Raw genomic sequence first — 18,689 nt, 5'->3', positions numbered from 1 at the left:
TGCATTACACAGCTATACCAGAATTTGTCTATCTGCTTCTCTATTAATGGACCCGTGGGTTGTTTTGAGTTACCATTTTATATAAAGCTGCTCTGAACATTCATCTATAAGCTTGCATATAGACAGGCACTATTATTTCTCTTGGGTAAACACCTAAGAGTAAAATGACTAGATTATATGATAGGTGGTTGTTTAATCTTCTAAGAGGTTGCCAAAATGCTTTCCAAAGCATTTATACCATTCGACTTTCCCATCCACAGTATATGAGAGTTCCAGTTTTCCATATAGTCACTACTCCTCAGGATGGCCAGTCTTTTTAATTCTAACTATTCTACTGGACGTATAGAGTTATTGTGATTTAGTTACTTGGAAATAATATGGACCTTTTGGGTCTTGCTTTTAAGGCTTGTGAGCTGGGTTCATTGCAGTACTGTAACCAGCATGAATTTTTCCCCACGATGAAAGTAATATCTGTCTGTGTACAGTACCCGATGCACTGCAAAGGAAGGATTTCCAGTCTGGCTGGTGGGAATGGGCGCGCTGGTACTCATTTAGGGTGGTCCTTTCCTCGGATAGTCTCCTCACAGACATGCTCACTGGGTACTATCTGCATCCTGCCAACTCTTTCAGCAGGATAATCTGAGGCAATCTTAATGCTCACCTCATTCGTTTCCCACCTCTCAGGGATCATTGCCCTTCTTGCCCAAAATCCACTGTCTTGAAATCTTTTGCTTATGTATTTTGTTCATTCTTTGGTTGTTTCCAGAATGGGGTAAAATCAATCTCTGTTACCCCATATTGTTCAGAAGTAAAGGTCTCCATACAATTAATTTTGACAAGGCAGGGTATAAAATCAGAAATCACTCAATATCCTACTATGAAACCAAAACTTAGTAAAATTAGCTTCTGAATTATTTATTTTGCATGCAAGCCATGAGGAAAATCTGTTTTATTTACAGTTTAATTTCTAATAGTATGCTTAGTTTTGAATTATTTTTAAATGTTTCCATAAATATGTCTTATTTTGGGAAGCATTTTCTGAATATTTTTTGCAAAAGCCAAGCGTATTAAAGTAATTAAGGGTATATATGTATATGTGTGTGTGTGTGTGTGTGTGTGTGTGTATACACACACATGTCCTTCTCTTAATCCATGCATTTCAAGGACATATGACAGCCTTAGAGATACCAGCAAATCCATATATGTTATTTCTACTTTTACTTAGACAGATTTAATAAAACATGCTAGCATTATCTGAATACTAAAAATAAGAAACATCCACAATGGCAGAGTGATAAAGTAAAGCAATTGTCCAAGGAAACACTAAATATAGGGGGCTTTTGTCATTATGTAATATCTACATCCTTCCTTTTCTTAGTACAAAAGGTATGTATGGAGACATGTCTGACTAAGAAAGAATTCATTTAATAACTATTATAAGAAAGGTGGAAAGTTACCTTACAGAGGAGATTATTAACTTCTGGAACAATGCAAGAAATAAATCCCACCGGGATGAAATATTTAATATCTATTGTATTTTTTTCTGGCTAAAAAAAACTGTAGCTACTTGTTTTATACCTTAAAAATCAGAATTACTCTTCCTTTATTGATAGAAATAACATTCTTTTTTAATATCAGTTTCTATACTTAAACATTTAGAAGTTACTTGATGGACAGTGTCAGAAATAAAGGGACAGGTTATTACCAAAGAAACAGGCCAATCAATCTAGGATCATCTAGCCACATCATCTAGAAACTTGTTAATTCCTTATGGAATCCATCACCACTTTGGACAAGAAAAAAAATTAAATGTCATGTTATTGAAAAGTATGTGTGTGTACACATAATTATTTTCTTAATAATTTAAAGGATGTGTTCCATGGAACAAAATTGGTCCCATCATGTGATAAAAGTTATATTTAAGTACATTAACATATTTTTAACATTTAAGCACATTAACATAATTTTTAACATATACAAGTATGGGGATTAAAAATTTTTTTGCAACTAAGTAATTCAGTGATATTTGCACATTCATTTAAAAGCATCTGACACCATAATGTCAATTTGCATTATGCTAAGCTTTCTTATTTTAGGTGAAATCATGAGAAGGGTTCTGCATTGTTTTATCATATCATTTTAAAACTGACTCTGCCCTTGAGGTTAGCCTTATTTATAATAGTTATTAGTTTCTGGGGTTTTTTTTAACTTGTTCAGTAAGCATTTACTCAATACCAAGTATGAGCCTCAGACCACATATACCAATATTGAGGTTACAACAGAAATAAGACAGAGGCTATTTTTTTCTTTAAGAAACTTCATGGAAAAGTCAGTATAAGAATCACATAAGACATTGTTAAGAAGTAGATTCCTGGGCCCCATGTCCTACAGTTCAGAATCGATTGGTCAAGGGTAAGGCTTAGAATTCTTAAGGACTGAGGAAGTGAGAGAGGCCTGAACTCCAGCCTAAATTCCAACTCCTTGCTCTCCTTCCCACATGGTAGCCGGCCTGCAGGGTCAAATCTGCCCAAGAAGTGCTTTGTTCTCCTTGGCCCAGAGGGGCTTTAATGGAATGTTAAGTGGCAGTTTCCAGAGGCTAATGCGACCCTGAACCCATCACACAATTTTAGAGACAGACCTAGCAACTACAGTAGAAGAGACCAAGACTTAAGCTTCCAACTTAATAAGTAATTTACCTCTTTAAACAATAACCACATTTATTGATTTCTAATCCCACTCAGCTCTCCAAGAGAAATCAGATGTCAAACATAATGGAGAATTTGTGCTTAAACATAGTTTTGTTTGAGGCTTAGTTTGCTTTTGTCTTTATATATTATATATTATTTTTATATATTATTTTATATATTATTCACATCAACAATGTTGAATAAAATGCTTGTCCACAGGTCTCCCTATGCATAAAGGCAAGCTATTTTTCTAATAAAATAATCCATTGCAAATATATACTTGTAGATAGGATGCACTTCCTTTTTGCTTTTGGAAAAGCCTGTTTTGTTGCTTTGGGAATTTTCTTGAGATTTCACCTGGAGCTTTCTTTTATAGGGCAAGGGTCCCTTTCCTAATAGGCAGAAGGCCTCTTCCCCTTTTATTCTCTTGCCAAATCCCCACAGTCTAAGCTTGAGCCATCCAGGCTCTGCTTGACCCTTCCTTCTCCCTGTCCCCCATTTTCATTCAACAGGTCGTGTATCAGCACTCTAAATACCACTCTTAGCAACTCCAGCTATAACTGCAGGCTTCAGATTATTTTTCTTAGGTCTGTGGCCTCCCACGTATCATAGCCCATCCCACCTGTCACATCTTAGTGGCTCTAACACAACGATTTTATGCTTTTATACCCATCCTTAGGGCAAGTTCTGACGTTTTCCATAACTCCTACTTTAGCTTCATCCTCGAATTACATATATGTAATCTCACATTACTTGAGTATTACATGTATACCTTACCGTGTCTCATGGATGTGTTTCTAAAAAAATGAATGTTTTATTTATTGAGTAAAAAAAAAATGCCTGAAAGATTTGTGAACAAACTCAGAAGAAAAAAAGTGAAAAGATTTTTTAAGGAAAATATGGCTTACACTATGACAAATCATAGCCATGCAACCCAATTATTGGTAAGATGGCTTTGTATTTGTCCCTTTTCTAAAAGCACTGCTGTTTCTGGAGCAGGGGAAAAGCCATGTTTTCTTGGTGACCTTTAAGTCCCCATGTGTAAAGTCTCTGTTCTAACACTTGAAGAGGCTGTTTCCTACACTGGGTCTGTTCTGAAGGAAATCAGACAGCTATTCACCTGCTTGGCAATAGCAGGTGTCTCTGTGGGATGCCGTCGGAAACAAAAACGCTGGATTCCCCCACTGGGCGTAATTTTATAGAAATTTTATGAATTTCTTTATGGCCATTTTCCTGCCTGTACGTAATATATGGTGATGATTGTGGTGAAAACCATTTCTTAGAACATTTTTAGAAATCCCAAGCCTTAACAACCATAGAAGCTTAGAGCCAGCTAGGACATTTTGCACCTACTCACAAACCTTTGAAAGGAGCACGTTTTGTATAATGATATTTTCAGTAGTGTTTTATTTGACAGGAAAACACACCCTATCTTTATCTGTTTTACCTATTGTTTTGCAGTGTATCCCAGATGTTGCAATTAAAATACACATTGGTATTAATGCACTCATTGACCAGCCTCTGGACTGTAGACTGCGCAAAGAGGACACCAGTGTATTCCCACTTCCCTTAAAATAATGTTCTTGAGCCCCTAATTGGCCTTTCTCTCCTGTGAGGATAAGCGTCCCTGTTTTCCCTGTAGGTTTTATGGTACCTATGTATATGACAATGAAACATGTATTACTTCAGCTGTATTGGTTTAATAGCCGTCACTATAAATACAAAATATAACTATAGGGAGGGCATTATGCAAATGAAAAGAAGCAAAGGTAAGCTGAATTTATAATTTATTAAAATCAAACAATCCTTGCAAGCCTGAATATTGTATTCAGTAACATCATACCATTGTACACTGTTCTTTATAAAAATTCAGGTAATGTCTGATTCAAAAAAACACTTGGACTTATCCTAAATGTTTCATGATATATGAAACTTCTTAAAAAAAATTGTAGCCACTATCGGACCCATGGCACACTCTGAAAGATGTCAGAAAGTAGGGCAAGCACTGTGATGCCTTTCCATTGAAGGTGCTGCCTCACTGGTGGAATCCTGCATTCTGTAACTTCCCAGTCCTAGAAGTTTTGCTGACAGGAAGTGCAACTAGGTACGCCTCAACTGAAAAGCTAACCTTAGCCTGACAATCGGTGGCCCACAATACTTCCTCAGGGTGCTAGAACCCCTTTTTAGCAGAAATGAAGGTGAAGTCCACAGGGAATATGAGGGAAGAAAGAAGAGAAAGGGGAAAATGTTGATTCCTCACCTCTCCCCATGAAAACATCATATGAAACAGTTGCAGGACACATGAAAGGATCTCATATCTTATATTTATAAACCATAAAGTAATGGGATTCCATTTGGGAAAAAAACCATAGAACCTAAATGTACACTGTAATCACTAGATTATTATAATCAGTTTGTGACTAATATTTTTGCTTCATTTTCCATTAAGGTGACATACTTGTTTGATAATGGAGGGACGGTCTTCTTTGCTATTTTTATGGCAATATGGGGTAAGTATGTTCTTCTGTTACTTAATTGCTTGTCCCCATTTTCTGAGGCTGTTGTTGTTTCTTCACATACACACACACACACACACACACACACACAAACACACACCCTGTGTATCAACCCAACGATGAGATCTCTTGCTTTGTTTGCCCTCTTCACACATTCACTGCTTCTTTGGGAATTTAACCCTTGCTCTAATCCTCTAGTCCCTAAAGCCTTGACCTTCCTATACTAAGGAGTGTATTTTTCCTGCCAAATGCAGGTGGTGATTAAAAACAAACTGAAACATACTAGAATCCAAATGATGCTGCATGTACTGCGTGTAAAAGTGATGCTCAGAAAATGTTTCGTTTGCATAATATTTCTATTTGTCTATTTTCTTAACATTACACTTTATACACTTAGAGATACAGAATCTATTCCATATATGATTGAGGAATAATATCTAATACATAATAAACCTTGTTCTTATTTAACATTTTAAGACTGTAAAAATTATGTACAGGTATATGCTTTGGCTGACTTTTTTCACCGTGTTTCCCATTGACTCTTTAAAGCACCCAATTAATTGAGTCCTAAAAGAAATCTGACAGGTTAGGATTCCCCAGCCTTTGAAGAGAACCTATCCCTTTCCCGGGTAGAGTCAGCTTTCCTACTGTGGCCCTGTTGAATGCAAAGTCATTGTCAGTCTGGCAATTCAAGGGACTGACCATGTATGTGCTGAGACAGGAAAGTAAAATGTGCTAGAGAGAAGTCTCTCACTCCCATTACCTTAGTTTCCCAGGAACAGAAACTCCAGATACTCTCTCTCTTAAGTCAAAATTTAAAAAAATTACTGTTCCAGTTTTCCTTCAAGGGAATGCCCATCTTGATGCATGAAATTAGGACAATAGGGTTAGTTAAATTACAGGCAGGGCAAGCATCATGAAACCTTTTAGGTTTACCTGATTCCCATAAACATTTCCCACTAAGAATAAAATAAACCAAAATACAAATTAAGGTTACTCGAGAGATGATTCAGCACAGCCAAACATGGTAAGAAATGAAACCTTTTAGATGATTTATCCTCTATGTTTCTGCTACTGGTCTCATACTTTTATAGTTCTCCTTGGCACAGCCACATGACAGTGATCTTGTTTCAGCTTTTGGAAGATGGGTTTGTGAAAAGACTAGGATGTAGGCGATCATTTGCCATCAGAAGCCTTTATCCCTTTAGTTTTATACTGAGGTACGAGGTTGAGGTATGTCATCCATAGGAATGCTGTCCCGTGCATTTTCTTGGCCTGCTGGCATAGATGAATCATTCACAGTTGAGTTGTAATAACTAGAATTCCCAAAACTCGCATCATAAGGTTCTGGTGCATTGTCTAATCGCAGGACTAAAAAAGTAACAAAAAAATTTATTTTATGTTGACAGTCTGGAAGATGCATGCTCAGGCATCTGCCAGACTGTAGCAATTGTTCTAGATGAGTAAGTAGATACATCTTTCATGTAGGCTTTGCAGATATTGGTTTTGAAATTTAAAATAAGTCTATATTTTTCATGACACATTTCTTTCTAAGACTAAGAGAACAGTTTAACTTCTAAAATAAATTTACTACTGGTGAACCAAAAATAAAGGAACTAAGGGAGAAATCACAACGAAAGTAGAACAGTACTTTGTATGAAGGACAAACAGACATATGTCTCATTGACTTTTGAATCTTGTGAATTCAGAGCCTTGTCAACATGTTCAGAATTTTTACTTCTGGTGTAAAAAAATAATTTTTAAAAACTGAAGAGCATTAATTTTATATCAGTGTCATTATTTTTCTAAGTGTCTCAATAGCTTTATGGTTGAGCCAAGGAAGCTGGAGATGGAAGAAAACTTTGTAAAACCTTATGTTTCTTTGTGATAGATCCTAGTTATCATGCACTTGACATTCTCTGATTAATGATATAAGATTCTTTTTTACTTTTTCAATGAACAGCCAATTCTTACTTCCTTAATGATCTTGAATTTATTTTCAAAGAAAATTTGGCACGTGCTGGGTATCTTTAAGTATTAAGGCAGTGACTAATTACTAGTTAGATTAGTGATTTATTTATTCAGTTAGGTATTCTCATATCCTACCCATTCTTTATACCTTCTGTTTACAGACTGGGTGTCCAGTAACCTTAGGGACTTGGGGGAGGTTTCTCAAAGCTCTCTTGAAGGAGAAAAGGAGGTGTTGTGATTGAGTTATTCCATTATGCCTTAATCACAACATCTTAGACTGTATCAGTTTAATAGACTGAGCTTTTGCATGTGATTACAGGTAAAGAAAAGATTCTGGGGTTAAAAAAAAAGTTTGGAAACCCCTATTGTCTGAAATTCTATCCTCTAATTTTGAAAAGTACCACTTTTTATTTTATATGGATTGCTAGAAACCCCCAAAATAGAATTCAGTTAAATTTACAGTTAATGGATTTGGTTCTGAAGGTGATTAATATGTCAGTCATGATCTGAACTTAGTAAAATCAACAAGACTTTATCAACAGGATGTACCAGGGGCATTTAACTCTTTTTTATGGTGGCAAGAGTCCTTTGTAGAACAGAAAACATTTTTTTTCCTGAAGTATAAAAAAAAAGACGAGTCAATTATTTGAAATTATTTCATTTCTGTTCTAGTTAGTATTATATTAAGAACAAATCCAATTCTTTATTTTTAGCAGACACATTTCTCATTCATAGATATTACAGTTGGTCTTTTCTGTCACATGAGTGAAAAATTCCTGCGTTATTGTGATTTGATGTACCCAAATATACGGCTTTTTATAGATTCTGTTTTAGAGACTCATTAAGATAATTGATTGAGGGCTACTGCATGTGTGTAAACTTTAGAAGAACTCCAAATTGGAATAAGTCTTTGTTCAAGTTACTGCTGCTAAGAGATCCAACAATGGCAGAGAATATGGCTCTGCAGTTACTTGCTAACAAAACTGGCCATTTTTTTTCCTCAATGGCATACCATTCTCTTCCAGTTCTATAGACATGTTTTAGGTTCTGGGATTTGGTTTATTTAAAACTAATTGTTTTGCAGTGAGCCACAGTTCCAAATGGCTTTAAAATTCCATCCACAGGTCCATAAGTATTTTGGTTATGTTCTTTGAGAAACAGAGAGTAGATCAGAATAAATCTTTAGTCTGTTTCTGTCATATAAATTTCCAACTCCCTTCTAGATAATGTAGTGAACATGGGCATCCTCATTTAATTAAAACCAGCGTGTGCAGGTGAGGTCCTAAAAGTTGCTTTTACCTGGTTCATTTCTGTCATCGTAAAGTCTCCGATGGGAAAATGAATCCATTTTCCTTTTTCCACACAGCAAGTAGCCAACAAGACTAAGCAATGAAGCACCCAGAATAGCACCTAAGATGGTCCCAAATACTACTCCTGTATTTTTATTCTCTAGAGAACAAAGAAAAAAATAATTAACAGATAAAGAAATAAAAAAAATTTTTCAAAGAAGAGAAATATATACATTGGACTTTCTTTATAACAAAGAATGTTTAAAGAATATTGTTTTTTAATTAGATAATGGTGATGTGTGTGTATTTTGTCAAGTGCTGAGTATTTGGGATATATTGGGAAATATACCTCCTGATAAAACCATACTTCAAATTTTTAATTACGTTGAAATACTTCTTAGCTTCATAACTGTCTCTCATTCCTTTTTTAAGAACAATAGTACTGAAATACCATGTGTATGCTCCATTAAGATCTAATTTCTATGTTGAGTGCTATATTAAGTTTTTAATCAACTCTGAATCTCTAATAAACATTAATGATGAAATGAACCTTGAACTTGTTTCTATAATAACTGAAAAGTAAAAAGCTAATGGGAATAAGTGGGTGATAGAAAATGAATCCACAAAACCCCAAATGAAAAGGCACTATAAGGGAAAAGCAGTATATCCTGATATAGGATATTTCCAGATACAGTAGATAGACCAAAGCAAGATGTTTGCAGTGTCTTGCACATTGAGAACAGATGTGTAGGTCTGAGTTTAAGGGAGCCCAAAATTTTACTCTATCATCCCTTTTTACTAAGTACTTTATTTGAAGACTAAGGTCGTTATTAACAAATTATGTATTGCTTCCTGAACTCATATTTAGTGTATTGTATTTTCAGAGTTTTTTAAAAATTTCATGAGAATGTTATTAATTAAGTGGGCAAGGGGTCTTATAAAGTCTGTAATTCTATATTAAAACCCATTGATAAAAAAATTAACCTACACACTAGAAGCTTAACAGCAAAATTACTACTAAAATAAAAGCAAAACAAAGTCAACTAATTTTCTTTTGATTAAAGAGCAATGGTGGGCATAAGTACTCTGTATTCTTAGAATGTATGTTGAGTTTAGAGAGGCAAAAGAGAGAGAATATTTATTAAAAATCTTTCTGACGTAGGGGTGCGTGGGTGGTTCAGTCAGTTAAGTGTCTGGCTCATGATACTGGCTCAGGTCATGATCTCACTCTTGTGAGATCGAGCCCCACGTGGGGCTCCATGGTGAGTGTGCAGCTGCTTTAAGATTTTCTTTCCTTCTTCCCCGCCCCACTGCTCTGCTTGCACTATCTCAAAAAAAAAAAAAAAAAACAACCTCTTTCTGATGTAGTATCAGAGTATGTATGAATGAAAGGACGCGTTAAAATTATAGCTAAAATGAAAATATATGTACTTACAATCTATTAGCTGCAGTGCTATTATAAAGCCTAGATTTCAAAATTTAAAACTTTTCCTGTACACTAACAACTTTCAAGTAGGAATTTGTACATATGATTTAGTGTTTACATCATTAATATAATCTGAAAGTAGGTTGTATTGCAAGTCATTGGATTCATGGGGGAAATAAGAGTATTTTCACTCATATGTAGAATTTAAGAAACAAAACAGATGAACATATGGGAAGGGAAAAAAAAAGAGAGAGAGAGAGGGAAGCAAACCATAAGAGTCTCTTAAGGATAGAGAACAAACAATTTTGCTGGAAGAAAGTGGGTGAGGGATGGGCTAGATGGGTGATGGACATTATGGAGGGTACTTGTGATGAGCACTGGCTATTATATGTAAGTGATGAATCACTCAATTCTACCCTTGAAACCAATGTTACACTATATGTTAACTCACTAGAATTTAAACAAAAACTTGAAAAACAAATTTCAGGGAAACAAAACCTTGGGTAGACCTGAAAAAATAAAACATGATGAATTTTCATTAAATATTAGAGATTTTTTCTGTTTTATGTTTTAAAGCTTGACATAATCCCTAAGTCAAACATAAAAATGTTCCTATAATATGCTTTTCTTGTGATACTCACAGCTACATTCCATTTTTATGGTGTTCAATAGGTACTAAACTAAAAATTCAGGAGGATTTCCTTTTGTTGAGTTTATTTACATTTAAAAAAAATCAGTGTTCTGTTTTCCTGTGATTGCTATGTGGTATCAGATAATTTATAAATTCATTTATTTCATTCAATTTTCACATATATATATTTTTAAAGTTCAGTTGCATATTGTTCCTAAAAGCATGGGACATTTCAGGCAGTTTTCTCAGATTCAGTGAAAATCATTGCCCAGTATCTCAAAACTGTACTACTACCTCAACCTAACCTTCCTCCAATTTTGTCCTGCTGTCTCATCATGTTCCCATATAGTAATGACTACTGTATGCTGACTGAAGCCTGATAATCCCTTCACTATTTCCACTGAATATCATGGTTGCCTGTCAAAAATGAGAACCACCTGTGCTGCTGTAGTCCTTTTTTTTCAATATGGTACATTCTTTAGTTGTAATCTGCATGACTTAGTTCGAGATTCAGTTTCACACAAAAGGAAAGTTAAATCCATTTATATTTACCTTCTTGGGGGTCTGATGTATTTGAGATTTTTGAATTATTGGTAAACTTTAAAGTGGGCTGTAGAGTTGTTGTTTCTCGGTACGGGGTAAACCCTATGAAGCTATCATTGGATGTGGTGAGCCATTCTTCTGGTTTTGTTATCATGGGGGTCACAGACGTGGTGTTTGGTGCCGTGGGGAGGATGCTAACTGAAATGGAACTGTTGCCAGGAGTTTTTATGGTATCACTGGCTGAAGACCAAGTGAACTTTTCTGAAGATATAGCAGATGTAGCTTTGGGAGGTGCTGAGACTGGAAGAGGATTTTCATCTGCTATGGATGAGTTCCAAGGCAATTTAGAAACAAAGCTATGGATCAGAGGAGAGCTTGTGGGAGACGTAGGCATGGGTCTTGGATTCCTAGAAAAGTTGTTTGTTGACGAATTGCTGAAGACTTCTGTTGTTCCATGGCGTTTATTTAATGGGTCCCAAAGAGAGGAATTACTTGCCTCGGGATTGGAGGTTTCTCTATTTTCTTTATCTGAGCTTAAATTTGCATCACTTTCCAAAGGAACAGATTCATTTTCCATTGTTTTTAGGTCTGCTGCAATGCTTTGTGTTGTGTTTCTTTCTAGACTTTCTTTCCCATGACTTCCAATTAATAGTAAACTAAACACATTTGAAATCAACAGAATTTTGGCTGAGGTCAACATAGTAGCCTTTTTTAGTATTGGTGTTATTAAGGAGAATCTGAAAAAAAAAAACAAATAACAAGCATCTGAATTATTAAATGAAGTAGTGATTTTTTAAATGGATCTACATCTTTAAAGTAATAAAAATCTAGAGATATAATACTGAATTGATAATATCATACTTTTTATTCCAAAAGTTAGTTTTCTTTGGATTATATACTAAACCTAGAGTGAGTTCTATTTTCTGTATAATATTTATTTCTTCTTTCTTCTAAGGAAATGCCATGCAAAAACTTTGTCAAGCCACATACTACTATTCCACTATTTCAAAGATCATTTAGCTTTTGACAAGTTGAAATATTTATATATATTTGAGATATTATATATGGATTGCTAAGTAAAATATTTTAAATATAGGGCATGTAGAGCTGGCTGATTTCTTTAACCTGTTTAAGAAAATATGTTTTTTATAAAGATACAATTTGGAATGTTTATTATGAAAATGATGTTACTGATTATACTCTAAACACGTAATACCAGACCTTAAAAATAGCAGGGACCTCCACTTGAAAACATTTTATTAGTGCCTAATGTGAGTTTTTTGAATTTTAAATCAATATCCCTTTTTTTCACAATAGTTTTCATGATGCCCTTCTTCCTATTAATCCAAAATTAGGGAAAATCAGGAAGACTCTCAGATTTCAGGATATCCTTTCCTTATATTCCCTTATTATATAAATGAAACATCTGGCTGGGAGAATGTGTAGAAAAAATGACATAGTTAGATAGTAGGAGAGTTGAGGTTGAAACCCTGGTCCAGACTTTTAATCCAGGCATTATCATTCTGCCTCTGAAATGTGGAAGTGCCACAATTCATAGATAGGAGGATATGGAGGAAAGATTTTAAAATTAGATTTATATTAAAATTTTGACTTCTATTATGAATAACCTGTGAAAAATAATCAACATAATGAGAACTTACTTTGTCATCATCATCATAATCATACTGACATCACAGTGTTCTGAAGACTAAATGAAATGATGTATGTAGAATTACTCTAATCAATACCTGGCCTAAAGTAAGCAGCCAATAGACATTCCATTTTATATTATGAAAATATAATAATATTGCTGTAAGTGCCTTACAGCTCAGAAAGTTTGCAATATCATCTCACTTGATCCTCACAATGATCCCTTGCAACAACAAAAAAAATAGCTTGTATATCCTTATTTTGCAAAGGAAGAAACTGAAGTTCAGAGTGGCTAGTAATGGCAGCTAGTGAATGGAAGAGAAGCACTGAAATCCAACTCTACTGACTTCAACCTAGTTAGATGCTAAAATCTGAAATGTCTAACCTAATGATGTAGTATACATTGGCTAATTGAATTTAAATAAAAAAATAAATAAAATTTGAAATATCTTTAATATAAAAAATATTCCTTTAAAAATGTTAGACTGTTTCTCCTCAAACAATAAAGTCTGACAACTGATTTCCTATTCTTTGAATTGGATCTTAGAGCTTATTTTTCACTAAAAACCTCCAGGATGACTAAGATAAGAAAAGGGAGAATGTGCACCTGCTATTTTTAAGGTCCAGTATTACGTGGCATTTCTTAAAAGCTCTCCCAGAAATGTTTACAATTATGTTCAACCTTGAGTTTTCATTAGGGTCTGAGGAGCCTCTAAATACTCCCTCTGATTTTCTTTTGGATTTAAGTGCCCCCTTCCTGCTTAATGATATACTTAAATATATTTATAATACATCCTGATACATACTTTTCTCCAAAAGCTTTTAGTAATTAGTCCATACCTGTGGATTCCCAGGGCTTTTGAAATGTAATATCTTCCATGCCCTATGCTTATCACTTAAGTAAATTCTACTTAAAAGGCAAGGCAGGGGTGCCTTGGTGGCTGAATGGATTGGGTGTCTGACTCTTGGTTTTGGCTCAGGTCATGGTCATGAGATCGAGCCCTGCCCCCGGCTCCGCCTTCAGTGCAGAGTCTGCTTGAAGATTCTCTCCCTCTGCCCCTTCCTGACCCCTAGAATAAATAAATCTTCTGAAAGGGGACTCTGTATACTCCCGATATTCTGTTTCTTGATCTGGTAGGAATTACATAGGTGTTTGTATTTGTGATATTGTCTGTTTATATTTCATTCACTTTTCTGTGATGGTCAAGAAAATGGATTTAGATCCTAAAAATTGTTAACATCATTGGAAAACATATTACTACTCTGCTTTTATTAAATCAGCTGCTTCACACATTTTCTCATTTAATTCTTACCCAAAACAATCAAACAAACAATGAGGGAGGGATTATCAGTCCTGTTTTACACATAATTAAATGGGACATTAAAAATGTAAACAGTGTGGGGTGTCTGGGTGGCCAAGTCAGCTAAGCCTGCAACTCTTGGTTTTGGCTCAGGTCGTGATATCAGGGTCCTGAGATGGAGCCCCATGTGGGCCTCCGCACTCAGTGCAGAGTCTGCTTAGGACTCTCTCTCCCTCGCCCTCTTCCCCTCCCCTACCTCTCTCTAAAATAAAACAATAAATTGAAAAGTGTCAAGGACACAGAGTAGTGACAGAGATCGGGTTAGGATTCAAACCTCGGCATTAAAGCCAGTCATCACTCATCTGTGAAAAAGAAGTTACAAAGGAATATAGAAATTGATTACAAGGGAATATAGAATTCAGCTGCTTTTTAGAACTTCTTCCCATCAACATTTTTTTAGCACAGCTTCTCCAAATTTTATTATTCTACTCAAAGCAGTTTATAATACCATTTTTTTAAGGATTTTGTTTATTTATTTGACCGAGACAGACACAGCAAGAGAGGGAACACAAACAGGGGGAGTGGGAGAGGGAGAGGGAGAAGCAGGCTTCCCACCGAGCAGGGAGCCCGACTCAGGGCCCAATCCTAGGACCTCAGGATCATGACCTGAGCCAAAGGTAGATGCTTAACAACCGAGCCACCCAGGCGCCCCAATAATACCATTGTTTTAAATACTGGAAAAATAGGGCCTTCTACCTTAAGTACCCCTCAGACACACTAAATACACCTTTACGCTAATTTAAGAAAATCCCAACAATTGTTTCTATGATTCTAGGTGGACACCTTTAGCATGTAGTTTACAAATTAACAAACGTTATCATCCCCAGGACCTCTAGTTCACCAACACATTATTAAACTGATACCTCACCCAGCACATTTAAAATACAATTCAATTTAGTTTAAAAATACTTCCATGTATCTTTTCAGAAAAATCCTTCTCCTGTGAACTCTGTCAAGTTCATAGTAAACATTAGAGCCTTTTTCGTTATCTAATTCCAGTTGTCCCATTAAATTTATGAATTGTACTTAGCCACCCATTGTATCATTATTATACATTTTGATTTGTTTTCCCTTTGTGGTTATTTTCTCTTCCTAATGAAGTGGTCACCAGAAGGGAAAAAAACAGACCTTAGCTGTTCTAATTTTCTCATGTTACATGAGGAACGTGGTATTGAGCTTTCACTCCCTTCCCGTAATGAGAATCCACATATCAGGAGCCAGCAAAGTGAGTTTTGTTGTTCCTGATTCACTTTGTAACATTGAGCCACCAACGGGATCTCTCTACCCTTCACCCAGCTTTTGATTGTAACTTGAAAGGTATTAATACCCCAAATGAGCCAAGCGTTCTGTTACTGCCTATAATTTGTCTCCAGGGAAAAGAGAGAAATGGAAGAGAGGGATGATGTGTGTTGTGAATACCATTTGCAGTTTATTCCAAAAATAATACAGTTATGGGTAAGGCTTTTGTGAGAATTGGTTTATTCCTGCTATCCTGGCCTGACAGTGGAGGATAACTTTGCTTCTGCTTCTTAGCTTCCAAGAGAAAGAGGTTACACCTCTCCCTCAGGTCTCTTCATCTTAAAGGGATAGAAGCCACCGGGCATTGAAACCATCAGCTATTCAGAACCCCAGCCCTGGGCTTTTGCTGGACAAGGACTAGAAAATTTTGGTTAAGTTCAACGCTATTCTGAATTGAAGAAAACACGTTGTAAGCCCCAAAGGCTAATGGAGGTAGTAAGAAGTTCCGAAGGGCAATAAAAGAAATCTGTGCTCTTTCTCTTTGCACTTTGCTCTCGGCCTCTCTCCATCTTTAGAGTTTAAATATTTAAAGTATGTTGTATACTCATTGTGTAAAGTTATGCTGGATGATGGTTGGCATGCTTGTGTGTGCCCAAGTTCATCTGTCAGCCAGGTGCACTGTGAAGGCAGACAAAGGTGGGACCAAAGAAAAGTGCAATTGAGGAAGGAGAGTAAATCAGGAGAACCCGGTAGCATCATTTTCCCTACTGTTCTTTTTGCCCTTTCTGGCACCTAGGTAGAAACTTTAGAGAGGAAATTTGAGGGTGTAGAACATAGGAACAGAGCTAAGATCATTACAAACTTGAAAAACTTCTAAGACTAGAATTTTTATAAAGGGAACAGAAAAAAAGCGGGATTTCCACCCATTTTGCGATACTTTAAACACAGACTCTAAACCGTTCTGTATATATTAAACTATTTTTATTGTTTCTGGTATTTAACAAATTTTAAAATATACTTTCAGAGGGTGTGCGTTGCACTATTTTTTTTAAAAAAATACTCTATGCAGAGCAAATGAACATAGTTTTCTCCCCTGTTTTTGGTGTCAGCACTAAAAAGTGGTTTCACATTACGACTTTTGTACGGAGGGCTGCAGAAAGGGTGAGAGAAACACAACCATCATGACCATTAAGGGAAGCAAGTCCAGACTCTCTGCATAATTCTGCTTCCCCTTCAATGCATAGAGTCATTATTCTGCCCAGCCTTCTTGTTATAACTGAGCCATACCCATTTTATATCAAGCCTTTAAAAATAAGGTGGTACCCTGGTTTGTATCAGGTAATCAATCTATGCAAGGGAAGAGAAATGCTAGTCAATCACAATCTGAACTTTTAAATTACAACATTAGTTCAGTGCACTGAGGGGATACTATAAAAACATGTTTCTGCAGTGAAATAACTAAACAGTACATAGAATGTGCTACTTCTCTCTCAGTTGCTTTTGCTCATTTTTTATCATAGATCCCAGGCTACAGGTTAAGACAGATGGGTTTTGTTTTTCTTTGTAATAGGAAATTCAGTCTGACATTAGCCAATATCCCAGGCAGACCCTGTTACTCTTGAGTGGCCTTTACAATCTTGAACAGTATTTTGCTTTTCGTAAATGAAAGAGCTTCAATAAATGAGGGCATAATGAACTATGCTTCTAGAAATGCCTCTCTTAATAAGAGGGTTTTGAAAGGATGAGAACATCTAGTAGCCAGAAAGAAGAATTGTACCTGAGGACCCTAGACATATCATTTCACTTTTATTTGAGTTAAAAAGAGAAGAAAGACAAGGCTTTCCTTCAGGAAAAAAAATTTCAAGTTGGTGAACATAATTCTAATTAAAAGACTGGGGTATGCAGAAATCCAGGAAAAATATGTAGAATGTCATACTCCCTGCTAATTTGAGCATTGTTAGTCATAATCTTTAGTACTGAAATAATTAGGTGGAAGAGTATCAAGCTTAGAAAGAAAAACTGTCTCCAGAATATTCTGGACTCAGATTCCCAAGCATGGGGTTTTCAGCCTTCTATTATATTTCACTGTAGAAAATCCCTCCTTGGATCAAATAGAAAGTGCTAAACAGTAAATCAACATCCCTTTAATTAAAGGAGACTTACATAGCCACAAACCGAAAATAATTTTAAGAAACTTGATCCACAACGTCATTCCATTAAGATGTGTTCTGTAGCAACTGACTTAGCCATTCAGATTTCCAATGAGCACCAGATGTACACACATAACATGCTAAGTGAAATAGTTACACAACATTTTGCCAATTTTTGATTAACAAAATCTTTGGAAAAGATGTATGGAAGCTAGTAATTCATTGTATTCAAATACTGTTTTTCAAAAACTGTCATATTAATACTTTGGCAAGATCCTTAAAGCCCAAATGCGTAATTTAAATCTAAATAATCAATTCATATTTATGCGATTTCCACTTTAAACATCGTGAAACTTTCACTAAGATCTGACTTACGGCAACTCTCTCTTGTAGTCATGTACATTTTAAGTAAGGTTTTTATTTAACTCTGCAGCTGGTTTCATCATTGAGCAAATTTGGAAGTAATTCCTAAGGCTAAGTCACTTAGTGCAAATGCTCATTTGGGAGGTTATTAATGAGAGAACTACCTGTTTTTATAAGGGACTCCGTAGCTACTTGCCAGAGAGTTCTGTCAAAAGTTGAGCCTGCTTTGATTCTCTCTGGGAAATAAATAAAAGAGACAGAGAGGGAAGGAGAAAGGGAAAGAGGAGAAAAAAGGGAGAGAGGGGGGGAGAGGGGGAGAGAGAGAGAGAGAGAGAGAGAGAGAGAGACGGGATCCTAGGTAACCCAGTCCACACTTACCTTCAGGTTCTGGAGGTATTTACAAACAGGAACTAAAATATCATAGACAGCTGTCCTGGCTGGAATGAGTCTGCCGAGCATTAGAGAAAGCAGATGGGTTAAGTATGACAATGTCCCACTGAGCAGGAGGGTGTCAGAGAAACAAAATTAGGTGGAGCTGGCTAAATCTTGCTTGTGTAATAGAGCACCCAAGAACCTGACTGACCTGCTTCTGTCAGCATGAAGATAGCACCTCATTCAGACCTTAAAAAAAAAAAAAAAAAGCCCAACCCTCCAGGTTTCATAGGTTGATCGTTTTGACTTCAGGGCAGGCTAGTTCTCTTGAGCAGTGGCAGAACAAGGGGCATCCATTTCCTGCCCTAAATGAAAAAAAAAAAGGACAAAGACTTTGGTAACGTCCCCCCCCCCCCCCCCCCGGTGTATCAGGAATTTCTGGCACATGCTGGATTCGCCCTTTGCAGGTGAGGAAACCAAAATGACTCATG

The 18,689-nt window shown here is 36.0% G+C and overlaps 2 protein-coding genes across 5 annotated transcripts in view; one reads left to right on the top strand and one right to left on the bottom strand.

Moving 5' to 3' along the window:
* Positions 1-18,689, top strand: part of ANO3 (anoctamin 3) — a 440,613-nt gene that overhangs the window by 357,554 nt on the left and 64,370 nt on the right. For all 3 annotated transcript variants that reach the window (XM_025879336.2, XM_073904837.1, XM_073904838.1), the window contains one exon: positions 5,137-5,197. In XM_025879336.2, the coding sequence (XP_025735121.1) occupies positions 5,137-5,197 (61 nt within the window). The remainder of the gene's footprint in view (positions 1-5,136; positions 5,198-18,689) is intronic.
* On the bottom strand, positions 5,210-18,452 carry MUC15 (mucin 15, cell surface associated). 2 transcript variants are annotated; one of them, XM_025879338.2, is made up of 4 exons: positions 18,205-18,452; positions 11,073-11,800; positions 8,474-8,623; positions 5,210-6,574 (listed from the first exon to the last, which is right to left on the bottom strand). In XM_025879338.2, the coding sequence occupies exons 2-4, from the start codon at positions 11,761-11,763 to the stop codon at positions 6,414-6,416; spliced, it is 1,002 nt and encodes a 333-aa protein (XP_025735123.1). In that variant the 5' UTR covers positions 11,764-11,800; positions 18,205-18,452; the 3' UTR covers positions 5,210-6,413. The 2 variants fall into 2 exon arrangements, with proteins under 2 accessions (XP_025735123.1, XP_073760940.1); XM_073904839.1 differs by having other exon boundaries at positions 5,210-6,481.

Source organism: Callorhinus ursinus, unplaced genomic scaffold (genome assembly GCF_003265705.2).
Source record: "Callorhinus ursinus isolate GAN/ISIS: 27379988/994484 unplaced genomic scaffold, GSC_fseal_2.0 scaffold21, whole genome shotgun sequence".
Taxonomy (NCBI): domain Eukaryota; kingdom Metazoa; phylum Chordata; class Mammalia; order Carnivora; family Otariidae; genus Callorhinus; species Callorhinus ursinus.
The sequence above is the reverse complement of the archived record's forward strand: the minus strand, read 5'-3'. Positions and strand labels throughout refer to the sequence as shown.